The sequence below is a fragment of the Triturus cristatus genome, chromosome 1_2 (assembly GCF_964204655.1).
Source record: "Triturus cristatus chromosome 1_2, aTriCri1.1, whole genome shotgun sequence".
Taxonomy (NCBI): domain Eukaryota; kingdom Metazoa; phylum Chordata; class Amphibia; order Caudata; family Salamandridae; genus Triturus; species Triturus cristatus.
Window position 1 is genome coordinate 939,974,788 of NC_140580.1, and position 19,860 is coordinate 939,994,647.

The 19,860-nt window shown below is 42.6% G+C and overlaps 1 protein-coding gene across 2 annotated transcripts in view; it reads left to right on the plus strand.

The window, feature by feature from the left end:
- The window catches only part of LOC146868382 (F-box only protein 6-like), a 116,598-nt gene that overhangs the window by 58,267 nt on the left and 38,471 nt on the right, over window positions 1-19,860 (plus strand). For both annotated transcript variants that reach the window (XM_085609883.1, XM_085609885.1), the window contains 2 exons: window positions 913-1,224; window positions 7,086-7,212. In XM_085609883.1, coding sequence (XP_085466009.1) covers window positions 966-1,224; window positions 7,086-7,212 — 386 coding nt within the window. In that variant the 5' untranslated portion in view covers window positions 913-965. The remainder of the gene's footprint in view (window positions 1-912; window positions 1,225-7,085; window positions 7,213-19,860) is intronic.

Below are 19,860 nucleotides of genomic sequence, written 5' to 3' on the forward strand. Positions count from 1 at the left end.
TGAGAATATCCTGTAATTAGAGTTAAGTTTGATGTAAATTCGTAAAACAATCAATGCTGACCTAAATTCTGACATAGAATCAAAGTTAGGTTATTTTATAGCCGAGGTACACAATCTTATCTCTGTTGCTGGATGTCAGACCTTTGTTTTAATAAAGGTTGGCTAGGTTTCTAATAAAGAGAAAACCCATTCTGTGACTAAATAATATTCACTTTTCATCTTGCCAGGGAGGATTGATTTCAAACCATCTAGTTAAATATTTTCATCCATTATTTTTTTTGTATCCTCCCACCCATATCCCTCTCCCTAGCTTTGCTCCACTACCGCATTTTCTTTTTGTTTCTAGTAACTGGTTGGTATAACTTTCTGTGTGACTCCATTTTATATTAAAAAAATGATTTGCTCCAAACATTTCAATTTGTACTTATGGTACTGTTGATTCCATGTGTTCTGTTGTGCAATGAGAAATATAAATCAGCATTTCTATATCCAGATTAGAAGACTTGAATGTTTTTTATCTATTGGCAAACTACCAATCAGCGTTTTTGGTGTTCAGTATTGTTAGATTTGTTATGTTTCCAGCAAGATATCTTAAATATGGAAAAACCTCTTGGAGTCTGAAATATAGTTTATTGGTAAGGTAAACGTGACATCATTAGAATGCCACCTAGTAGCATGCTCAGGGGACAGTATGTTATTACTGGAGATGGACGCACATGTTAGGGGTCTATTCTTCAGAAATAACAGCAGTAATGACAGGTTTGTGTATATGAGCAAAAATGTTTGTGAACAGGGTCTTTTTGCCACTTCAATTAAATTATAATCCGCTAAAATTAATAGAATATCTGAAAACAGGAGTTGATTGTAGAGAAACTAGTATCTGATGTGTTTTTAATTTTATATCTTTACCAGATTGTTACACCTCGTGCTCCCCCTTCCTTAGAGAGCCTTCATCAGTCACCAGGATGCGCAGCATCAATGATCTCCCTGAAGATGTCCTGGTGGAGGTGCTCTCTCAGGTTCCAGACCAGGACTTGATCCGTTGCTGTAGTCTGGTTTGCAGCCACTGGAAAGATGTGATTGACTTGCCCACCCTTTGGAAAAGGAAATGCCAGCTGCAGGGTTTTTTTCTCAGTAGCGGCGTACGAAATCCTGATGATTGGAGGTTCCTTTACTTCCTCTTCAAGCTGAAGAAGAATTTAATAAAGAATCCTTGTGCAGAAGGTTTGTGACCCTTGCGTCAGTTTGGGCTGTAGAGAGATACATAGCAAAAAGCTATCAAGTTGATTTCTGGTTTCTGTTCCAAAGTTAAATCTTGTGTGTCCATCCTATATGTAATTGAGGAGTACATATTTAATAGCATGCTCTTGAGAATTTAAAAAAATTGGAGGGTGTTCCTCAACAACTTGGGTAGAAAAAGGGAGGAGCTAGGTAGCATATTGGAGCAAGATGTTTTTGATTATAGTTTCCTAAGCGTGCAGTGATATCTGATATGTTGGGATTCAGATGTTGCACCATTCTTATGCTGAGGGTTTAATACCATATGTCCATAGTATTGACTGCCCCTGGATAGAAAAAAAAACAAGCAAATATGATGGCTGGGAATAATGGCACACACAACCCACTCAGGTACTAAGTAAGTAATGTCAATCAAACATTTAATTTGAAATGTCCACACTTTGTATGGTGCTCAAGAGGAGGAAGAACCACCCAATCTTCTTCTGCTGGAGGGGCTTCCAAATGTTATTGAAGAAAGTTCTTCTGGCACTCAAAAAATCACTGTCGCTGAACATCGTGGTATCAACATTTGATTCCAGTGTACAAATTTTGCCGTTGCACTTTGCCATAACTTCATCAGGTCCCATTTGATCTAGAAGCAGTAGAGAAATATAGGTAATAGTTGACGATTCCTTCTACGATGTCACAAAGTCATATTCATCTCATGTAGCCCCCCTGGCTGGAGTGGAGTCTAGGGTCATGTGTAGTGTGGTATCCGAATCTGTCGGACGGTTTCCCGCGTGGCATTGGGTATCTTGGCATTTAAGATACCCAATACCACGTGGGATCACCATCCGACAGATTCGGATACCACACTACACATTGCCTTAGGCTCTACTCCAGCCAGGGGGCCACGTGAGAAGAACATCACTTTGTGACATCGTAGACTGACTCGTCAACTATTACCTATATTTCGCTATTGCTTCTAGATCAAATGCACCCTGATGAAGTCTGCTCTGACAGATACAGCTTAAGACGAAACATGTGTTGGCAAAGTGCAAGGGCGAAATTTGCCCCTTGATGAGGACGGACAGAGAGGCTCTCTTTAGGCACACAGAAGGTGCATGCTAGCCAACTGACTCCCGGCTGTCTGGGACTAGATGTGCATGAAATAGTTAAGCACCAGCCTACTGCCTGCACAGCAGGATTTGGGATCTGTCCACAACCGGTAGCGAAGCAAAATTACAAATCAATTTCTATCAGGGAAGAAATAAAGTACAAACTATTCACCTTAGTGACACTTGTTTGTTTAGTTCTTAGAACCCGCAGAATGTCTGCGCTGACAGGCACGATGTGAGCATATTTTTGAACTACACTCAAATCGTTTATAAATATCAAGCCCTGACACTTTGTGGCCCTCTTTGGACCTCAATGTATCACCCATGCACATTCATGGACTTGCAGTCACCAGCTCTTATTCTCAATCGAGAAGGAAATCAATTGCTAATTGAGATGAAAACAAGGTAGCCATATTTGTTGCCGGGAGAAATGAAGAGCAACAACTTAAGCAAGTAAAACTCACTGATATATTCTCCACCCTCAGAAATATTATAGAAGACTCACCAGTATCAGGTAGGCAGAAAAGGAACACTCCCTCGTGACATACGCTATCCCCCCTCCTCCAGCCCCACCCCTATGCCCCCCCCCCCCTCCCCATCTGTGAAACACAATGGGCAGCAAAAAACTGGAGACATGAAGAGCCACCAGGACAGCTGAGCCCAGTGAAAGGATTGCATGAATGTTAGGAAAGTTTTTAAAATCAAGTAAAAAATAAAGACCTCCCACCTCCAAAAATGGTCGGGAAGATAAAGACAGCTTCTGATAAAAGAAGATCTCAGGAAGTGCCACATGTCCTAGGGGGTAGTAACAAGTGCAGGAAATATCGAAAAAGTGCAAAAACAACAGACCTCCTAAAGCAAAAGATCCTCAACCAGAAAGGCTAAAGGCTAGGCTGCCACAGTGGAGAAGACAACACGACTCTGTACAGTCAGTCACCAGCAAAGGCAACAACCACCACCAAATGGAGAGTTCAAGTAACAACTAAAAAGACGACCAGTCACCCAACAAGTTACCAGGCTTATTCAATATTGAAGAGTGGCTCTCATGAATGTTTTCAATTGTCTGGCCAGGAGTGGATCTCAAGATCATTTTCCACGGAAAGGCTCCTCTTGCATCTCAAGTCCTTCTTGTCACAGCTGCAGGAGGGAATTCCTCTTAAGCCCTCTGTCTTAATAATTGCAATTAAAAAAACTGGGTGTTATATTCTAAGTAACCACGAAGAATAACAATTTCCCCTCGAAGAGAAAGTCGAAATCCACCTATTAAGCTACCTTTGGTAAACTTATCGAAAACAGTCACCTTTCATTGAAGATCAAGATGTCTGTATTATAATAACCTATGGCAACACTGATCACAGAACTGTTACCTCATGCATTTCTCGGCAGATTACATGACAGGAGCCACACAGAATAAGGCACAGTCTGCAGTAGCTCAAAGATTCTCTGCATTTGCTGTCATAGGTGAAGCAAACCATTACTTCCAATCCTCGTGTCAGTCTGCTTCATTGATGTGCGTTGGGGGAAGCATGCCATTTACCTTCACTAAAACCAAGAGCCTGCTGTAAGACTTTTGGCAAGTTTTTGAAATGCTGTGAGGAGGGAGAATCACAAAGTGGCTTACCCTAAGACTCCTAATCTGCAGTATACCATTTACCTCAGGGGGTGAAAAAGGGGTCATATCTTAGTATGTGGAGTCAAATCTGAAGGCCAGATCTATCCAGACAAAGTTCTGAACTTTCATGGCCCATGGGAAAAACATCAATAGTTTGGTGTTTGGCTGTCAAAACTGATGGCTTTCATACACCAGTCTTTTAGTACATTGATAGGAATCGCTGTGATGGCAGTTCATTCAATGTACTAAAATTACTGCAGGACCAGTGGTCGTCTCTAAATTTGGAGGGGCGATTACTCTAGGGATGGTGGAGGTAATGTGCTCCTCAGTCCTGAAGGACACTACTTTGTCTGCAAAACTTCATCAGTCTCTAGTCTAAGATGAAGTCTGCATAGGGGACCACCACATTATACCAATGTGATAAATTGGGTTCTTAGTTGAGAGGTGGAAGTCCCACTCAGGCAGCAACTGCAATGCTGGACAGGGTGAACCATAAAAGTCACTAAATTAACTTGTGCTTAACCCACTGATAGCTTGCCACAAAAGCAGTCAGACTTAATATAAAGGCAATGTATAAAGTATTTATGCAGCACACAAACAGTAATAAAGTGAAAACGTAAACAAGAAAAATCCAATATATTAAATTAGAGTAAATTTCAATAAAATAAAATGACGGCAAAACAAACTAAATCTAATCAGTAGAACCGGACATATGTTTATTTAAATTTTTGAGGGAAAAGGAAAATTGCATCAAAAAGCACAAAGCGCCACTCGTGGTTTTCTGGTTGCACCTGATTGTAGGAAATTTACAAGTTCATGACGACCACAATGGAACACAGGCCTGGTATGTGGACCCGGTTAGTCCCACTGAAGAGTTAGAATGAGACATTCCTGTGTATATTCATTAGGAGATATCTGATGTAAAATCATGTGAAACATATTTAAGGCTCCAATGTTAAGTCTACCACAGATGCACTTACACAGTGACACAGCTGAGGCCTAATACATCAATTACTGTCTGTTTTGAGCACCAATGCATCGTTTACCAGATTCCATTCTACAATACACATGGCTTAGCATAGGTCTTTCCATTTGGTCAGTACTCTGAAATAAAGTGGGTAATAAGATTGTAAACGCTAATCGCTGCCAAAATCACACTCCTGGTTTACTTTTTTCTTAATGTTGCACAAATGAAAATGGTAAATTCTTCATTTTTGTTTAATACTATTACATATTGCTATATATATATGTTCACACAGAGAATCCATCTTAACTACATTACACCCTACGAAACAAATATCCCCTGGAATGATGTGGTCTGTGCTACCATAATTGTTCTTCGCCTTTTTGGATGACCTAAGTAAATCTTATGTATGGATAAACGCAGTGTTTTTGCTCAGGAGGAAATAGCCCAGCTCCTTTTGTTAAATGAAGGCCTGTGAACACAGTGTAAGTAACAATTAATTATGTAACATTCCAAAGGGAAACCTAAGCCCATTCGAAGTTCCTCATACGACTTCTAACCATTTATCCGTCTGCTGCGATTATAAAAAAAAAATCAGTGTATCCTAATGGTTTATATTAAGGACTTGTTTTTTTTCTGTGTTTATTTCATCCAAACCTTCTCGAAAGCCATGTCTGATTTTGGCAGACATTGTGAATCTATTGAATGTAAGCAAAAGAGGTATATAGAAATATAATAGTGAAATCTAATTGCCATGTTCCACATTCTGACACTCTTCCCACAGGTGGCTTTGTGGCAGATTGGTGCTAATTCTTCTTACTCACTGTTCTCTGACTGAAAGAGTGAGTTGCATTAGCATTATGATAGTCTTCAGTGTGATACTGTGGTCCTCGTTGATTATCACTTGAGCTTCTGCATCTGGTTCCACTTATTCTCAAATCTATGATCCGCTGAGGCTATGATGGGCAAGTGCCATCTTGGAACCCTTTCTTCTCATACGTAAATATCCTTTGTTTGAAGGCATTAATGTGCTGTAATCCTAGATTTGGTAGAAGTCAAAATAACATATCGAGCCAAATCACCTCACACAACTGGCCGTGACACTATCATAGAGCTCCATCGGCCCCTATGGCATTTCTTGGTAATGTAGTGTAGCACTCACCTATGTTAGTTATTGATTCAATGACTGATTTGGTTTAGTGAGACCCATCATTAAGTTCCAGAGCAGGTTACCAAAGGGTCACTGTGAGGTTGCAAAGAGCATGTATGATGCATCCAGAGGGTACAATGGCGGCAGCTTGTCTGTTGTTGAATATACCCGGACGTACCCCAACGGTGTCAGCATTGACCAAACTCCACTGGCTTCCCATTGAGGAAAGGATTTCTTTTAAAGCCACAGGATCCTTCATGGAAAAGGCCCTGGCTATCTCTGCCCTCTGATTCAGTCTTATCTCCCTAACTGCTGTCCGAGATCAGCTGGGACAGGCCTATCCAGCATCCTGAAATTTCGTAGAACGCATTTCAAGGCAGCTCTTTTAAATTTTTGGCAACTAAACAATGGAATGGTTTGCCGCCCATCTTAGATTAGAGCCTTAAGAGGCTCTTTTTCGGAAGCACTAGAAAACTTGGCTATTCAAGAAGGGCCTCACTCACTAACAACTAAGGAAGTCTTGTTGCCAGTTATGTTGATTGAAATTTAGAGCGGGACACTCTGGATTGGAGTAACCAGGCACTTTACATACTGCTAACATAACACATCCCTTTTATAGGCACCTAAGGGCCTTTGAGCAACAGTCCGTGTACGGAACCAGCCATCCACTAAATCAAGACGGACATTGTGGTTTACTTGAAGTGTTGTGTACAAAACATTTTGCAACCGTGAACACGGGAGATTGGGCAGATCTTAAATCATGGTCCCATCAAGAACTTTGTCACAGCTGAAAGTGAACCTCGCAGCAAGCCTGTGACACCTACCGTATCAAATTGAGGTGCCCGATTTAAAGTGGGCAAGTGACTGCAAAGAACTCTCTACAAGTGTACATTGATGAGCTACAGACACATTCTTTCAAAGTCCCAAACAAAAATGACCTCCATTTGACAGGGATATTTGATGCATTAGTTATGTCGAAGTTGAAAGACTCACTTTTATAACCTTTGTTCTCTTTGTTTCTAGAGAAATTTGATTCCTGGTTAATTGAGTCAAATGACGGTGATGAGTGGAAAATTGAGGACCTCCCTGGTGGTCATGGCCAACCGTTTCCTCAGCCCAGCATCCGGAAATATTTTGTTACTTCATACGGGTAAAGTGGAACCTATGAAAGGATTGGGCTAGTGAAGGGAAGATCAAGCTGCTGTACAGATTAGTGGTCCATTTCAGTGTACAGTGTTTAAATCATTCTAGGTGTAAAGCGTGCATGACTGTTTCTCATGTTGCCTACTACTCCGTATGCGACTTAAAACTGCAAAAACTAATTTCGAAAAGAGCAAAGCTATCTCCATGTGTGTTAGACTGACAACATTCTACATCCATGTAGATGTCACACCTCGCTGGAATTAAGAAATATTTAATTGGCTAATATAGATGCATGTGGTTGAACTCCATCAGTGAAGGCCACCTCATTTAGGATAAAAAGTACAAAGGAAGGGCGATCTTCAAATTGGCAAAAGAATTATTTTAATATTGTTAAATTAGGAGTATTGGTATTCCATTGCATTGTAGCATTTATATAGTGCTTAAGATCACTGACCAAATTGCGAGGCAACTCCGATGTTCATCGGGTTCTTTGGTTCACTTTTTTAGTGCATGGTTTAAAATGACTAAGGTTGTAGTTAGACCTGTATGGAAAGCTCTGTGGGAGATTTTGGGATATGCTCTAAACTTGGATTAGAGGCATTGCTGCATCTGACCATGGTGTGTTGAGGAAATTGTGAGAAAAAGTGCAGTCGCACATGTGGATACCTACCCTTTCATGTAGGAATGATGTATGTTAATGGTAGGAGCACAGTTTTTAATGCATTATGGAGATTGTGATGGATGTAAAGTTTTTGTATTCTAGAAGGAATTAAATGTCGGATCTTAACCATTTGAAGAGAGAAGTTTCCATCAATGCATGATTTTTTTTTAAGGAATGGATGGTCAAGAGTGGAGCTAATCTAGACCGAAGCGCTCTAGTTTGATGGCAGGTACAGAATGTGTGCTGGAGGAAGAATGTCACAAAGAGCTATGAGCTTTCCTTGAAAGTGATATATTGAGGCATAGGGAGCCAGTGTAGAGCAGGCTTCTCCAATAAGTAGCTCGTGAGCTACTGGTCACTCTCCAGCTCTCCTGTGTGCAGCGCAGCCTACGAGATTAGAAGCTTTTCTTTGGTTGAATTAATATAGGTATACCAACATTTAAAAGGGTGTGTTTGATCTGAACATTTGTGTATTTTCAGAATACATGATTTACAAAATCTTTTTAATGCTGATATTTAAATGATAAATCATGCAGCCTTTGGAGACTTATTACTGATATTATTACCTTGGTGCAAAGAGTCATTGCAGCTGTGGCTGTTTTGTGTTACTGTTGTGGAGGCATTCCATATTGACTAAGCCTTTTTTACATTACTTCTGGCAATCCTGCAGTAAGGTCATCATGGCTGGTAATCTTGTAGGAGTGGCCATCTTGTAGGAGTGGTACTCTTGTCTGATGGGTGCAACACTAATAATATTAGTTGCTCAGGATGACTTTCATTGAACATAAGTGCATCTTGTGTGTGACAAGGTTGGAGACCTCTGGTGTAGAGACTGAAGAGTTGGTTAAAAGCAACAGAAAATTAAGGTTAAGAAGATATTCTTGATTTTATGGCAAGATCCAAAGGCAATTATGTCTTTAATGCTGCATTTCACATCATCTTTAAAAATCATTCAGCAGTATTTATGGCAAAGTTTATAATTAACATAGTATTTTTTTTTTTTTTGCTCTCTTGGGAGAGGATCATTGAAACAGTAATAAAATAATCTGCAATCTTCACAGAGAATTAATAGAGGCACTGTAAGCAAGTCCTACAAGACTACTAACCACTTAATGGGGCCTCTGTCCTTTCGTCTCAAATAACATTGTTTCCATTGGATGATTTGGAGATTACCTATTTGGCGTTTAACTTTTGGATTGGTGTGACTTTAGGTAGTCTATGACCATTACCACCTGGACCCTGATTAAGGGTGGGTCAGAGGAGTGGGTGCTGTTTGTAGCACCTGGTGTTCAGGATTTATCAAGAACAATAAACTGCAGGTCCTCTGATTTTATTGGGGAATACCAGGCAGATTTCGATGCTTCCACACAGAAATTCCCATGTATTTTTAAATACCATACTGTTTTCCCCTGTTAAATTTCTGCAGGTTTGATTTGCCAAAATGTACCGAAAGGTGCGGTATTTAATGCACCTGGCAATTACCAGATGATGTAAATATCGCACAATTCAGAATTCTGATCCCTGCATAAACAGCAGTCTGTGCTAGGGTCAGAAAACACTGACCCACTTACAGTCGGGGCCCTTGTAGTCTGGGTCTTCCAGTAGTAAAATACCCTTTGGGTGGCATTTTTAAACAAGTGAAGTGTTAAGTATTTTTATGTATCATTATAAATAGTATGCTTATAACCTATATTAGAGACCGTGCAAGGCAGTTTATTGCCACGGGTACTCGAGATGAGTATAAGATGACATCTGAGAGCTCCAGCTAAGGGGAGCATGCTATGTGAGCTCCTGACTGCTCTGTTGTCCGAACCTCGTCATCACAACAGCCAAAAGAAAAATAATCAGTAGCTGCTGAACTTACTAAAGGCTTTAATGAATAATGTAATAAAGCATCCTTCAAGGAGATTATTTACTGTAAGGATATTGCAGTTGAAATATCGGGTGCTGATAGTAGAGAGATCGAGCCATCACTAGAGGAAGCAGTTGCTGAACTTCCACTGGTAAGGGTTGGACTTCTAGCAGGTGCTGCTGCTGCAGCTGTTGCTGTGTGCACTATGGGGTACAAGTTCCATTCTGGTGATATCTGAACTGCTGCTCTCTGCATCCTCAAACACTGGACAATAAGGTGAGATCTCTTGGGGAATCCTGTACCTTTTTGTAACGATGCAAAAATAAGAGCTATCAATGCCAAGATCTAGCTGCTAAAGGTTAAACATTGGAAACCACAAAATATGTGATTATCGTATCATAATGGCTTAAACAACCAATTCATTTGAACAGCAAAATGAATATTGGATGAGGAGGCCTCGTCACATTATTGCTGCATGCTTCATCATAGGCTATCTCTACCCACACTAAGGAATGATACTATTAGGGTGGATTTGACCTCTGAGTGAGGGAGTTCTTAATAAGAATTAGTGGACTGTACTGGTTCAAAATTGACAAACCCATACCTTTACATTGGCTTAAAATGTGTTGGATGGGAGCTATCTCTTGGATGCAAGTGACAAGGAGGGTGGAGCGGTATCCTCTTTACTCATGGATAACACCACCAGCCATCAGACCAAGTACATCAGGGACATCGGTGAAAATCAGTGGCTCCACTTTAGCTGTTTTCTTAGCGAACTCAGATGATTACACTAGAGCCCGAATTACAAGTCAAACAGAGTGAAATTCCCACGAGGAAGTACTCTCTGCCTGATAATAATTGGTCTGGTGTTCATGTACCCGGATTTACCAAACCTGATTTTACAGTTTGGAATACCTGGATAGCAAAATTGTTTTAGGAACCAGCTGTAGTGCGTCGGCACTTTTTTTTTAATCATTAAAATGGTTGAGAAGAATGATTGGGCCATATGATCCCCATAGGACGAGGGCCCTAGGCATTGAATTAAAAGACAACACACACTGGAAAATCCTTGAACAAAGACAAATGATTAGTAAATTAAATTCAAGATACTCAAAATGCAACGAAGGGTGCCGCTCGCTGCCTTTGGTGATAGTTGAGACACGGGAAGCCTTATCTGCCTAAACCATACTTCAACAGACCTGAGGACGCTTTGCTGCTCAACCTAGCCGGCGGTGGGACTGCGAGGACCAGCCTGCACAGCGTTTCCATCATCGCTGCAGCTGGGGCCTCTTCCCGCCCACTCCTCCCACCAGCACATTTAAAGACTCGCGGCCCCCGCTTCACGGGAGCCGCTCGCTGCCTTTGGTGATAGCTGAGACACGGGAAGCCTTATCTGCCTAAACCATACTTCAACGGACCTGAGGACGCTTTGCTGCTCAACCCAGCCGGCGGTGGGACTGCGAGGACCAGCCTGCACAGCGTTTCCATCATCGCTGCAGCTGGGGCCCCTTCCCGCCCACTCCTCCCACCAACACATTTAAAGACTCGCGGCCCCCGCTTCACGGGTGCCGCTCGCTGCCTTTGGTGATAGTTGAGACACGGGAAGCCTTATCTGCCTAAACCATACTTCAACGGACCTGAGGACGCTTTGCTGCTCAACCCAGCCGGCGGTGGGACTGCGAGGACCAGCCTGAACAGCGTTTCCATCATCGCTGCAGCTGGGGCCTCTTCCCGCACACTCCTCCTCCCGGGCCACTACCCATTAATACCGCCCCGCCCACACGCGCCAGCGGAACGCGCGCGGGACGCAGCACGGGGCGAAGACCGGGCAAAGAGCGGGCCGTTTGAGGCCGTTCGAGTACGGACGAGCAAGGGCTAGGGCCAACCTACTCGGATCTGGATCTTCTAACGAACTGTGGTTTCGAGTTGGAGAAGATGTCTGCAAGAGAAACGAGGAGCAAAACATCGCTGGCTTCGGGGGCCCCAAAAGGTACTTTGGACACGTATTTCGCCAAGGCGGGGTCACTCCTCATCGACGAAATTACTACACTAGAAAGGCGCATCTCGCAAGAAATTGATTGGGTTAGAAGGTCCTCTTTGGGTCCTCTTAGACATGTTACAACCCCAGATCCCACGCTTGGTCGCATACCAGTAGATGAGGGGGGACCAAATGTAATGTCTGATCACTCTGTACATTGTAACCTTAGTGTCCCCACAATTGATTGTGACATTTCTGCTCCTATTGATCTCAGTATTTTACCTCTCCTGCCACCCAACTCATTTCTACCTGCCATTATCGCTAAACCTAGTACACCAAATAGAGAGCAAACCATTACAAGGGCTCCCCAGTCCGATCAGTCACTACAACGTGTGCGGGAAGGAGCTATCCCGAAAAGGAAAAGAAGGGCTCAAACTACAGGAGGGCGAAAGCCCAAGATTCCTAAACATAACTCCACCTGTGAGAATAATCAACATGGTCCGGCTAAAAAGGGCCTGAGTCGATCCTCAGAACAAGGGCTATTACTTTCCAACACTCTGCCCCAGATAATCCCCAGCCCAAATGTTGCACCGAGGGAGGAGGGCCTTACCCTTTTGAACATTGGTACTCTCCTGAGGGAAATGCTCAAACCCCTCGAAAATTGTCTAGCAAAGATGGAAACATGTCTAGTGCACCTTCACAAGGGCATTACACAACTAGTTGATGGCCCAAATAAAATTAACCAGCTCCCAAGTGGAAGACTGACTGGTAGTGACACGACCCTTCCATCTGTGCCTTCAACTGAGGAAGGCTGCCTGACACCTAAGGCTACACAATTGCAACAGCCAACGTCTGTAATTCCAGAGACATTAAACTTCAAACTTCCAATGAACGCACAAAGCACAAGTCAGCAAGAGAAGCCAACTGAACCCGTATCTGGCGCTCCTGGTAATGATGTAAATTATAGATCAATTAACTTGCCACCGGAGGCCATACCCTATACAGTCATTCTAACGGGTATCCCTGAATTAAACCCTTCTACCCGAGAACCACTGGGGGCCCTGAAGAATAAGGTAATTCATTGGCTCTCTGCCCACAGGCCCCTTCCGGCAGGAATACATAGCGAGGTGCTCATGGTGAGGCGAGTCCCATGGATAGGAAACACTAGAAAGTCAATCCAAGGTGACTGCGTCCTAATAAATTTCAGAGATCCCCTCACTGTTTCTCACATATGCAGTTGGTCACATCAGGCACAGGGGACCTCAATACAACCACTCCCTCTATCTTTCTTCTATCCACTTTTTAGTCGTGAGCAGGTAGAGGAGGGATGGGAATTAGTACCTAGGAGGGGAGGTAACCGGGCCCCAACGGTCATAAGTGTCAACCCTCACCCCAGACCACCACGACTTGACTATTTCCCCACCTATAATAGGTTCAGCAGCCTCGACATGGTGGATTGACCAAATAAGATAGCGGGTGGGGAGGCTACAGTTCTTAAAAGGTCTAATAAAATTCAAGCACGGAAAGTATTTCCCGCAGAGAAGGACAAAGTCAATCGGGATCACCTAAATGGGGAGACAGGTGTTGGGACCTTTCTATCTACGCCCAGTACAAATGAGGCAATTGTACCCCAAGTAGATAGTTTAGTTAATATCCCATCTACAGGGCATGACCTGGGAATGGGTGCGCTTCCAAATTTGGTAATGGAGAGAACTAATTGTTCCTCCCTCAAGATTCTATCTTGGAACGTGGCGGGTTTGGGCAATAAAGTAAATTGCCCGGACTGGAGCGCCTTTATTCAGGCTCAAGATATTTGCCTGTTTCAAGAAACCTGGGCGAGAGAAAATCTCCCCTATCTAGGTTTTGTAACATTTGCCGCACAAGCAAAATGGGGCGGTATAGGACGCCCCTCGGGAGGCTTGGCAATATGGGTGGCTAATGACCTGGGATGTAGGGCTGTCGTTTACCCATCAAAAACGGAGGACATTCTAGCCGTACGGCTGGAGTGGCCAAATGCGAACAGCCTTCTGCTGATTAACGTATATTCCAGGCCAACCAACATTTCGCAGGCATCGCGCACGATAGAGGAGATGGCACTTGCTCTAGACGAAATTCCCCAGGGCATCCCCATTTTAATCGGGGGAGACTTTAATTGTCACTTTGAGCCCCTCCCGGGTCTATTGGAGGACTTGGCTCAGGAGGAGGACTTGGTGTGGTCTATACCTCCCTTGCAAGCTCCGGCACCAAGAGCCTGGACACCTCTAGCCACACAAATTACATCTCTAACTCTGAAATATGGTCTCCGGGCCTGCAATGGCAGGACAAACTCGGATATACCATCTAGATGTACTTATAACAGAGTGGGTAGGGAGTCAAGACTGGACTATATCCTTGTTCCATTAGCCCTGTGGCCGCGTATTAATGACTTCCGGGTGACATCTAGGGAAGACAGCGACCACAATGCGTTGGAACTGGAATACGATCATCCCGGCCTTGACCCTAAGGTGAGGCAGAGGGTGACATCTGAGGCGGGGCTTGGTCTCACGCACAATAGACGCAGAGTGAAATGGGAGAGATTAGTCTCCAATCCAGAGAAGATACCCATGCTTTACGCGCGGGTAATTCCCACATTCGAAAAGATACAGGCACTCATGGCCCATGGCACAACTCAGAGTGTACAAAAACAACTAGGGCAGTTCCACAAAGATCTCTCCAAATCGGCATCCGAAATCCTTACTTGCACATCAAAAAGGGCCAACGGATGCGTTGCCGTACCAGTTTGGTATAACAAGGCATGCCGAAATGCAAAAACAAACTTATTGACTTCTATCAAGGCGGGCAAGGGAAGCGAGGAAATTAGGGCTAAGAGAACTGCCTATAAGACCCTAATTAGCAATGCCAAAAGCGAATGGGAACATCAAAAATGGGAAACACTCACCATTTCACTTGCACGGGGGGATTCACGCAAATTCTGGCGTAGCGTGAACACAGGCTCCGCGGACCTGGCCCCAGCAGTGGAGCCGAATATTTCAGCTAGGGTATGGTCAGACCACTTCCAGTCCTTATATCAATCACCAGAGGGGGAATCACCTGTTCCCACATTGATGGCCAATAACACTGTGGAAGTGGTGCGTTTTACAATAAAGGAGGTCAGAGCAGCCATTGCCGGGTTGGCATCAGGCAAGGCACCAGGCCCGGATGGCCTCCCGGGCGATCTTTTCAAACAGGAACCGGATGTTTGGGCACCTTATTTAACACTATTATTCAATTCCGTTCTGGGGGGTATGGAGGTCCCTGATACTTGGCTGGGCGCAGAGATCGTTCCTATCTATAAAAAGGGTTCGCCTCTGCTCCCGGCCAACTATAGACCCATCAGTCTTATCGACGTCTCACAATTTTTTTTCGGTAGACTGATGCTTAATCGCCTCCAGATCTGGATTGATGATTGTGAAATCATGAGCCCCTTTCAAGCAGGGTTCAGGAGAGGTGTCTCAACTGTTGACCAAATTTTCCGCCTAAATCTCCTGTATTGGAAGCCTGTCTTAATTGAGGGGGGCAGCCTCTATACGGTGTTCGTTGACCTGCGAGCGGCCTTTGACTTAGTGCCCAGGGACAAATTATGGTCCGTCTTGACGGATCTAGGGGTTCCCGCTGATATTATGATAATTTTGAAGAAACTACATCAGGGCAATTTTGCAAGGGTAAGGTGTGGCAGAGGAGGAAACCTCTCGGATGGTTTTCCCGTTGACAGGGGGGTTAGACAGGGCTGTGTGCTTGCACCAACCCTTTTCTGCCTCTTCGTCAACGGGGTTTTTAGCCATCTAAATGAGCTAAGCAATATCGATGCCCCCAAGCTGGTTGGCAGCAGGGTTCCAGCTATCATGTTTGCAGACGATACCCTGCTGCTCTCCAAATCTCCTATGGGCATACAAAAGGTCCTGGACGGATTCGCGGACTTCTGCAAGATCCGTGGATTGGAGATCAATGCTTCAAAAACTAAGTATATGATCTTCAACCCGCCCTCTTCAACACGCCCGAGTCCCCGGATAGGGGCCTCTAGACTAGAGAGGGTATATACGTTTGAATATCTGGGGGTTACAATCAATCAGTTTATGATATGGGATTCGCACCAAACAAAGGTAAAACTGAAATTGACCCAGATGAAGGGCGGCATTTGTAGGATGACGAAAGGACTGACTTACAAACCACTTGGCCCACGCCTACATATCTACAAAACTCAGGTGAGGGCGGCTGGGTTATATGGGGGCGAAATCTGGGGTCACACAGCTACCCAGAAATTGCAGGTCATCGAGAACAACTTCCTAAGGCACTTGACAGCCTTACCGTCTAGTACACCATTACTACCACTAAGACTAGACCTGGGCTTAAGACCCATTACAGAGGAGCTTGGCCTTAAACCTATAATTTTTTGGCGCAAAATTTGGTATACACCAGAGCTCCAGAACTATAGAATGGAGCTCCAAGAGATTCTGCGCCTTGTAAAAGTTGCCCAAGTTCCATGGTTAAGGTATGTGAAACAAACCTGCGAGTCATTAAGAAGACCAGATTTGTGGTCAGATCCAGTCAATGTATGCCACACGATCTCACGCAAAACTATATCAATGGCCTACTATGAGCACAATTTACGTGTCTCACTCACGAATGTTCGGGCTGGGTCCTTATCTGATTATTTCTTGAGGTTCAAAGACACATACTATCGGGAGCTTGCCTTTGATGATATAGGCCCAACATTAACAAGGAAACTCTACATGCAATGGCGTTATGGCACCCTCCCCCTCAGGGCACACACGGACAGTTGGACACTCTCACAGACCGCAGCACAATGCCCAGCATGTGGTCATCCGTCCGAGTCTGACCTGCATATTATATTCTTTTGTCGAGCTTATCAAAGAGCCAGGAATTATTGGCTTGTCCCACTCTTAAAAAATTTGGGCTTTAGGCAGCACCTCCCAGCTTATAGAATTTTAAAAACAGATCTATCGGCTTCTACAGTATTCGCAGTTGCGAAATTTTTAACAGCAATGTGGTTCAGTCGCAACTGTTGTATACAATCAAATATCGGTGACTGAACATTATCTTTGATAATTATGGTTTATTTGTTACTTGATGGATTACAATTTGTTTTCCTGTGTTGTATGTACTTTTTCTATATGTTCATTTGTTTTACTCTTTTATTGTCCTAGTGACCGAAATAAAGCTGATATGATGATGATGATGATGAATTAGCATAAGCAATACAAGCTGAACCCTATTTTGGTTAATAGCCAGAACCAAATTTGGTCTAGCACAACGCAATTAAGAAGTCAAATAGCAAATTGTCATAGGGACTGCTCAGTTTTAAAGGCAGGAGAGAGTAATAAAATATCTGTGACTATAAAGTTATAACGCAATTTGTCATAAGGACATGCTGGATAGGAGTCCCAGAAAAGTCTTTAAATCTCTAATCATATATTTAATAGGAAGACCGACCTGGAGTCTGCCTTCAAGGAGAGAAACAGAATGGCCTGGCTCACTTCCCAGAAACAGCATGTTGTGTAGCTTTTCAAACACAGAAATAGATCTTTCATTGTGATGTGAATCAAGTAATACATCAGTTGGATAAAAAAATCTAATGGTACGACAGAAAGCACATTCAGAACAAAAACTACTTTTGCTCTACTATTAATGAATAATCCTGTATTATGTCCTACTCGAGAAAACAAATGCATATTTAAAACTAAATTCATGACCTCTGCTAGCAGAGGAAATGGCCTTTTAATGATGATGTTGTGTTATTCCTCCAGGACCATCGCACACAAGAAAATATTATTATTAAGCTATCTAGTTTTAGGTTTAAACCTATAATAACTGATAAAACCCCACCAAAAGGAAAATAGACATCACCGGTGTATACATATAAACACTGAAAACACACCTTTGCAACCACAAACTAAGTGCCATTCAAAGAAAAGAAAAGATGAGTGAAAGAGTCATTTTTATTTCTTCCTGAAGGGGCCCATACAATGTAACTTTGTTATACAAGGTAGCATCAAGAAAGACTGGGCTAACATTATTCTGATTGAGTTTTATTGTTTAGAGTTGTCACTAAAACATTCTCTCTTCTTCCTTCTGCTTTTTTCGGGTTTGTCTCTTTGGTCTAAAGATGCAGTGTTTAGATGCATGTTTTAGGTCTTATTTCGTTATTTTATAAACTGTAGAGAATCAGGAACTATCAGAATCATATTTGATATTTTTCTATATTTGATTTAACTGATAGGTAAAGTGGCTGGTTTCATAAGAATCTTTCCTAATATGTACTATCGCATTTACCCACAGACAGAGAATGGGTGAAATCTTTTGATACATCAGCCCCCTTTTCTAGCGAGTCAGTATTGATTGTAAGTGAATTGCCAAACACACCAGGGTTTAAACATTCAATGCAAGATGTAGTGACAGGTATATGTGAAAAGAATGTTGTCACCAAGCATCCGAGATAGTGGTGATAACATGACACCAGACGTTTGGTAAACATAGAATGCAGTGTCACTTGAAATGCTGCTGAAAAAAGTTCCTACCAAGATCAATAAAGATTGGAGTGATATTATTTGTATTTGCAATAATTTAACTATGTATATGAAAATGTTGTATGGTGGCCTGTCAATATCGATACCTGAGTTGAAGTGCTTCCCTGAAAGAAATCCTTGCCACTGAAAGCATCTTTAGAATGAAGAATGCTTTTGACTTTGTAGTCCATTCTGGTGCAGTAAAAATGTCTTTGGACCTCATATACCCTGTGCACACACTATCAGTGCAGAAGGCAAGCAATAATTAAAATTCCATAAACACCGGAAAAACATTGTTTCTGTGGTTTTTAATGGCGCGAAAATGTGTAAGCACTGATATTCACTGTTTTTTTAAGGTATTGAAAAAACCCCACCAGAATTTACCAAAACTAGAAACTGAAAACAGGAAAGCCTAATTATAATGTGTTTCACCACAAAACAGGACAGTTTAAAACTGTCTGAATTAAGAATATTTAATACAAAATTATGAAAGACCTATTTGAACTCAAGCTGCACAGGCAGCAAAATGAAAAACCATGTTTTAATTGTGCACAGTAAAACACACGCAAATGGATTTGAGGCCTAATTAAGTAAACTTAAAAAATGTTATATCAAATTTAGTACATTTACATTTTTTGCGACTCATCCATGTTAAACACAGAATTATTTTATTTTTTATTCTCTCTCAAATTCAGCCTGCGCGTGTTCAGAACCCCTTCCTCTATATTCAGCCAAGACACTGGGAGCATGTAATCTTCCCCTCTACACGGCTGTATCTTTTTGTTCTACCCAAAACTGCCATGTACACAGGAACTCTGGCACACATTCAACACCAGGACAGAGTGGCACTAATTGTATGTGTTAAACCCCATGGAAACGTGTATTCTGTATGAAATACATCCTAGTAAACTCAGGTCTGCACAGTTATTCCCCATTCCAAAATGTTTCTATTGTAATTGCACAATAATGGCAGGGTGCCTCTACACAGTACTGGTAAATACATGTGTGAAATTTGCACCTCACTCACCAGTGCCCTACAACTCGAGACCTAAATCCGGAGTCCTTAGCACAACAGTAGAAAGTTGCAGTCACTTCAAGAGAGGGAATGTTCTTGGTAACGCTGAATAAAGAAACAGTTTGTATAATCCCTGTTTGTTTTACAGGCATGTCCTCTACTAGCAAAGTAGTTTGCAGATACCCTATCTCCTGCCCATAGGTTTAATAGGCAAACACCGTTCAGAGGAGTCTAACGCTTGGGGATCCTATTTAGTTATTCATACCCAGCAATGCCACCCTGTGGTTATTAAGCCAGCAGGAAATATGGTGCTTTTTGAGCAAGCCAAGAACATGTCTTCCAAGTGTGCTAATTGGAAAAATGATATTCAGCAAATAAATAAAAATATTCATAAAAGTGATTTTCATCAATCAAGCAAAGAGCCAAACAACAAAGTATATGTTAATATCTCAAAAACGCCACATATTCTTAACGAACACACCCAGAAACAAATCTCCAAGCATACAGCATGCACATGCAAGCTCAGCACTGGTACACAAACATGGCCAATTTCAGTGAGGACGGAGGCACAAGAAACAACCAACAA